General features: G+C 40.8%; 1 protein-coding gene across 1 annotated transcript; it reads right to left on the bottom strand.

Moving 5' to 3' along the window:
• Positions 1 to 704: 704 nt before the first annotated feature.
• Positions 705 to 1626, bottom strand: LOC109209062 (craniofacial development protein 2-like). Its single transcript, XM_019372229.1, has 2 exons — positions 1131 to 1626; positions 705 to 910 (listed from the first exon to the last, which is right to left on the bottom strand). Exons 1-2 carry the CDS (start codon positions 1624 to 1626, stop codon positions 705 to 707), a joined length of 702 nt encoding a protein of 233 aa, XP_019227774.1.
• Positions 1627 to 6000: the final 4374 nt, after the last annotated feature.

Genomic DNA, 6000 nt, shown 5'->3' with positions numbered 1-6000 from the left:
GCCTCCAAGCAGCTCCATAAGACCTCCCTAGGAACCCCGTCATACGCTTTCTCCAGATCAATAAACACCATGTGGAGATCCTTCTTCCTATCCCTGTATTGTTCTACCATCCTCCTAAATAGGTGGATAGCTTCTGTGGTAGATCGCCCCGGCATGAACCCGAACTGGTTGTCTGAAATAGACATCGTCCTTCGCACTCTCATTTCTACCACTCTCTCCCAAACTTTCATGGTATGACTCAGTAATTTGATACCCCTATAGTTGTTACAGCTCTGGATATCGCCTTTGTTATTATACAACGGAACCATTATACTCCACCTCCACTCTTTAGGCATCCTATTAGTCTTGAATATAACATTAAACAACCTAGTAAGCCATTCCAAGCCTGCTCTACCCACACACCTCCAAAGTTCAACCGAAATTTCGTCTGGCCCGGTAGCTCTGCCCCTTCTCATCTTACGCATCGCCTCCATGACCTCATCGACCTCAATGTCCCTATAATAACTTAATTCATGGGGATTGTCGGCATTCCTCAATTCACCTAGTACAATATCCTGATCTCCTTCTTCATTTAGAAGTTTATGAAAGTAGGTTTGCCACCTCCTCTTAATCTGGTCATCCCCTATCAAAACTTTGCCGTCATTATCTTTTATTCACCTCACTTGGTCCAGATCCCGAGCCGTCCTCTCTCTCACCTTAGCCAGTCAGAATAACTTCTTCTCCCCGCCTTTGTTCCCTGGTTCCTCATACAGACGAGCAAAAGCTGCAGTCTTAGCCTCCGTGACTGCCATCTTCGCCTCCTTCCTAGCTACCTTATACCTCTCACTATTCTCTCTCCTCTCCTCCTCACCAATGCTCCCTACTAACCGTAGGTAAGCCGCCTTCTTTGCTTCCACTTTACCTTGGACAACTACATTCCACCACCAGTCTCCTTTGTGGCCACCGGTGCGGCCCGAAGATATTCGTAACACCTCTCTCGCCGCCTTCCTTATATAGTCCGCCATCGTCGACCACATAGTGTTTGCATCCCCACTACTTCTCCAAGCTCCCATTGCCGATAACCTTCCTTCCAACTCCTGAGCTTTATCCTTAGTCAAGGCGCCCCACCTAATCCTCGTACGGACTCGTACTAGCCTCTTCTTCCTCCTTATCATTAATACCAATGTCCATCACCAAAAGCCTATGCTGCGCTGCGAGGGTCTCACCTGGGATAACCTTGCAATCCTCGCACAACCTTCTATCGCATCTCCTGAGGAGGAGATAGTCAATTTGAGTCTTCGCCACCGAACTTTGGTAAGTAACCAAATGCTCTTCGCGCTTCGGAAAACTTGAGTTCGCTATCACTAGATCAAATGCCTTGGCAAAGTCCAACATCGAAGTGCCCCCTCTGTTCCGCTCCCCGAAATCGAAGCCGCCATGCACCTCAATATAACCACCTGCAGACGACCCAATATGACCATTGAAATCTCCTCCTATGAATAACCTCTGGGAAGGCGGAACACTACGAACGATGTTATCCAACCCCTCCCAAAAGTGCCTTTTAATTTCCTCATCCAAGCCTGCTTGCGGCGCGTACGCGCTAACGACATTTAAAATACACTCACCCACCACCAACTTAATAGTCATTAATCTATCATTCACCCGCCTGACCTCTACCACCACTCTCTAAGATGGCTATCTACCAGGATACCCACTCCATTCTTACCCCTCAGGACTCCAGAATACCACAAAACAATTGATACTCCAAAAATAGATTCATAGCATAGTAGCCTCAAATGATCTATTTTTTATCAAATCATAGCATTAATAGAAAATCTAAACTATTTGATCAATTAAATAAACAACCTTTTACATGTTGAAGCGTTTAGCAATTTAACAGCAACCTTTAAAAAGATACCACAAGTGTTATTCTATTTATCAATTTTCAAAAGAAATACTTTTTATGAAAAATTATCTTTAGCACTTAAATATGTATATTCTTATCAATAAATTTTGATAAAAACTTATAACATTTACCTTAAGTGTCATTTTGCCAACAAGATTTAAAATATTTTTTTATAAAACAACATGACACTACATATGCAACATAATATTTTAGTACATGGATCCATTCATACTTGTTTGTCTCCACAAGCACGAAAGCACATTTGCAAATAACTTAAGCATTAACTCGAAACATGCTTTTAGATAAAATTCCTTAAGAAGAGTAGTTTTAATCAGCTTACCTCGCTTTCGCTTTATTAACATTCACAAGCTTTCAATCCTCTTCCATCGTTCCAATGTTGATTAAAATTCTCAAACATCACCAACAAGTCGATATCTACAATTAGATATCCTAATTACATCAAAATATGACCTAAAATACTGATCAATATCCACTTATGGCTCATAAGTTGGCTACAAGCCTCCAACACCTCAAATCACCGAGTAGATTCACTTGCTAGCCCATTCAACTCCATTCTTATATTTTAATATCCATTCGAAGTTATAAATGATACTACAACAATTGTCCAATGCCACCAAGTTACTATTCATCATCTTCCATAATCAACACTTACAAAATATACAATTCGGGTGATTACTTAGTTGATCACTTCCAGCTTTTGCTATCAAACAATTCCATAGGTTCATTATATTCATCAATTTCACCGCCAAGATTACTATTCATCTTCTCTCTCATTTCCTCATAAGTACTATTCATGCCATGAACTAAAGTTTTACAGTCGAATCTTTCAACCATTAAAACTTCTAACAAATGCTTCAAATACTTCTAACTACCTCTAGTAGATCAATCTTGAAAAATCACAACTTTGGTGATTTTTTTATGTTCTTGAGGTTTTGATGATGAAATCTAGTATTTAGATGTAAGAATGATATTAGAACTCATGTATATTGTGTAAGAATCAACCCAAAATATCATTAACAACTTACCTTAGTTGGTTGGACTTGATTTGAGTTTAAAATCGCCTCTTGACCTCAAGAACCCTAGACCCCAAAGCTCAAAATACTCTCTCCCCAACTTTGTACTTATATGCCCAAATTTCTAGGTTTCGAAAGTTGCTCCGGACGTTTCGCGTCCCAGTTCACTCATCCTCAAAGCTCAAATATGGACCCGGACGTTATGGCAGTACTTCACTGCCAGCCTTTGGTAATTTGATCATAACATAGGAATGTCCAAATGATGAACAGTTTGAAGCGTTAGAAACTAGACTTGAAGATCTTTCATTTGATAAGTTGTTCACTACATAACTCCTTATATATATATATATATATATATATATATATATATATATATATATATATATATATATATATATATAGATAGATAGATAGATATGCTCGTCCAAAGTTAGGTCTTGCGCGTACTCATTTGGAACTTTAGTCTATTATGTAATTTCCAACTTGACTTGTCCCAAGGGATCTACTTAGGCCCTATATCACTTCAAATACATCTCGTACATTTGTTATTATGTTCATGGGATATATTTCATATTGTTAATTAACACTCACATACAAATAAATATAATTAGCACACGTCGGACCTCTTAATGACCTTATAATATTTCAAAACCTTTTTCGGCACACTACATTGCAAACAATCAAGTGAGAGTTTCTTTTATTCGTTTAATGTTTATCTCTGCTGTAAAATCAGCGATTACATCAAGTGGAGTGCTAAAAAACCGTGTTAATTTTAAACATACTAAAAATGAAAAGAGTATTTCTTTAAAATAGATGAAGTGAGTATCTTTTTTTTTGTGCAAAAGATGCAATATTATAGAATATTAAAGTAGAACGTTACAGGGAGTAGGAGGCATCAAACACAACATCCTAGGGCGATGACCACTGGATGGGTCGTAACAAAAAGGGGGTTCTGGGGGTAGACTAGTAGTTGGTTCCGTTCCAGAAGGATAACAAAGAAACCTGTCGACGGTGCTAGTCTGGCAGTGCGGGGGTAGGTTTCTAACAAAAAGAGTTCCCGAACGGTCATCTTCAAGTGTCTTTTGTACAAAAGGCGGAGGTTGAGCAAAAATTGTGATGTTTGGGGAAGCCTCCATCTGCAAACCATGTTTAGCTAAAGAGTCAGCTACCTGATTTGCTCACATGTACGTGTGGATGATAGCCGGATCATGCAGCCTCACGATCAGACACCTGCAATCAAAGATGATGTTAGCATAAAGTGGATGATTAGAATGAAGTATAGGAATAATGGCGTTAGCATCCAAATTAACTTCCAAGGGTGCATAGCCGTGGGTGAAGGCCAAGTTCAGACCGTGGTATAGTGCTAATAGTTTAGCTTATATGCTTCCATTTACTAATCGATGACCCGCAAAGCCTAGTAGCCATTTACCCGTGTGGTCTTGAATGACTCCACCAATTCCCCCATTGGCAGTGTGTGGCGAAGCGGAACCATCAGTATTAAGTTTAAAATAACCTGGGCGAGGACGGTGCCACTTGATATGCATAGGGATACGTATAGATGTAGTGTGGGAGGGGTAACTATATAGTAGAATTCTGCAGCCATCCGAAGAATAAGAGACGCGGAAAGGGGTTGAGGATGGTTTCGAAAAAGCTTACCGTTATGGGCCAGCCAGATGTGCCAAAGAGTAAAAGGAATAAGTATGTCATTAGGGATATTTAGGGAATTTGGTATGTGAGTACGTGAAAGGAAATGGTGAAGCCAACTGTGCGGAGAGTCAAAGTTGGTCGGAAGTGCCGTAATTGCTGGTAGCAGGGATAACTGCGACCAAAGGTGGACTGCAGCTGGGCACTGGAGGAATAAATGAATCATTGTTTCAGGGTGGGTGTGGCATAGGGCGCAATTGTCGTTTGGGAGGAAGCTTATGTGGTGATAATGGCTAGCAGTAGGGAGGCGGTTATGGCTAATCAGCCAGAGGAAGTGCTTAATTTTTGGCGGGCAGAGCTTCCAAAGACAATTAAAGGACGGTCCGGAGTAAGTGGGGAGTAGGTGATGATATAGTGATTTTGAGGTGAAGGTGCCTCTAGAATCTAAAGTCCGGGCGAAAGAATCAGGGTTAGTAGAGTGAGAGGGAATATATGTGTTGAGGATCTGCTGTAGGAGAGCGGATGGTAGTTCAAAAGGGACGTTGGTGAAGTCTCATTATTGGCGTGTAAGATAAGTGGATACGGTATCAATAAGAGAGTGACGTGGTAGGGGCCCAGTGATACATTGTCTCAACGGTGGATTTTGGCCGATCCAAGCATCATACCAGAAATTAATGAGTGTACCATCACCTATAAGCCATTTGATGCCTGGTTGACAGAGGTGGAAACCCGCGAGTATATTTTTCCAAATAAAAGAACCACGAGTATGTGAATTTGTGGTGTGATAAAAATATTTATGGAGGAGAGTAGCAGACCAGAGGGAGGAGGGGTTGCGAAGCATACGCCAGGCTTGACTAGCAAGTAAAGTGTCATTTATTTGGGATAGGCGTTGGATGCCAAGGCTACCATGTGTTTTTGGCAGGGTGACAGTACTCCATTTTACGAGGTGAATTTTCTTTTTATTGGGAGTGGTGCCCTAGAGAAAATTGCGCTGACAGCGCTCTAATTGAGTCAGAATAGAGCGAGGAATTTTAATGTATTGCATGACGTGGTTGGGGAGGCTATTTAGAGTAGAGTTAATAAGTGTTGTGCGCCCGACCATAGTAAGGAAGTTTGTTTTCCAACCCGCAAGCCGCTGTTTAAAGTTGTCAATGATGAATTGAAAATGTCGCTTTTTGGGCCGCTCAGTAAAGATTGGAAAACCCAGATATTTACCAAAAGAAGTACCTTCAGTCATATTGAAAGATGATAGGACAAAGGTTTTATCCTGAGAGGAAACATTTTTTGAGAAGAAATTTTTTGATTTTTGGAAGTTGATTTTTTGTCCGGAGACACGATTGAAGTCATCGAGGATGTCGATGATAGTATGACAACTGCGGGTTGATGTCGTAGAAGTGAGGATAATGTCGTCCGCAAAGAACAAGTGAGAGAGGGCGG

The sequence above is a fragment of the Nicotiana attenuata genome, unplaced genomic scaffold (genome assembly GCF_001879085.1).
Source record: "Nicotiana attenuata strain UT unplaced genomic scaffold, NIATTr2, whole genome shotgun sequence".
Classification (NCBI taxonomy): Eukaryota; Viridiplantae; Streptophyta; class Magnoliopsida; order Solanales; family Solanaceae; genus Nicotiana; species Nicotiana attenuata.
The sequence above is the reverse complement of the archived record's forward strand: the minus strand, read 5'-3'. Positions and strand labels throughout refer to the sequence as shown.

Excerpts from the sequence above, each read along its gene's own strand:
- LOC109209062 (XM_019372229.1), bottom strand. The coding sequence starts at position 1,626 with ATGACTATTAAGTTGGTGGTGGGTGAGTGTATTTTAAATGTCGTTAGC. Across the intron at positions 911-1,130 it reads TAAGGAGGAAGAAGAGGCTA|TTGTCCAAGGTAAAGTGGAA; the intron begins GTACGAGTCCGT and ends GGTGGAATGTAG.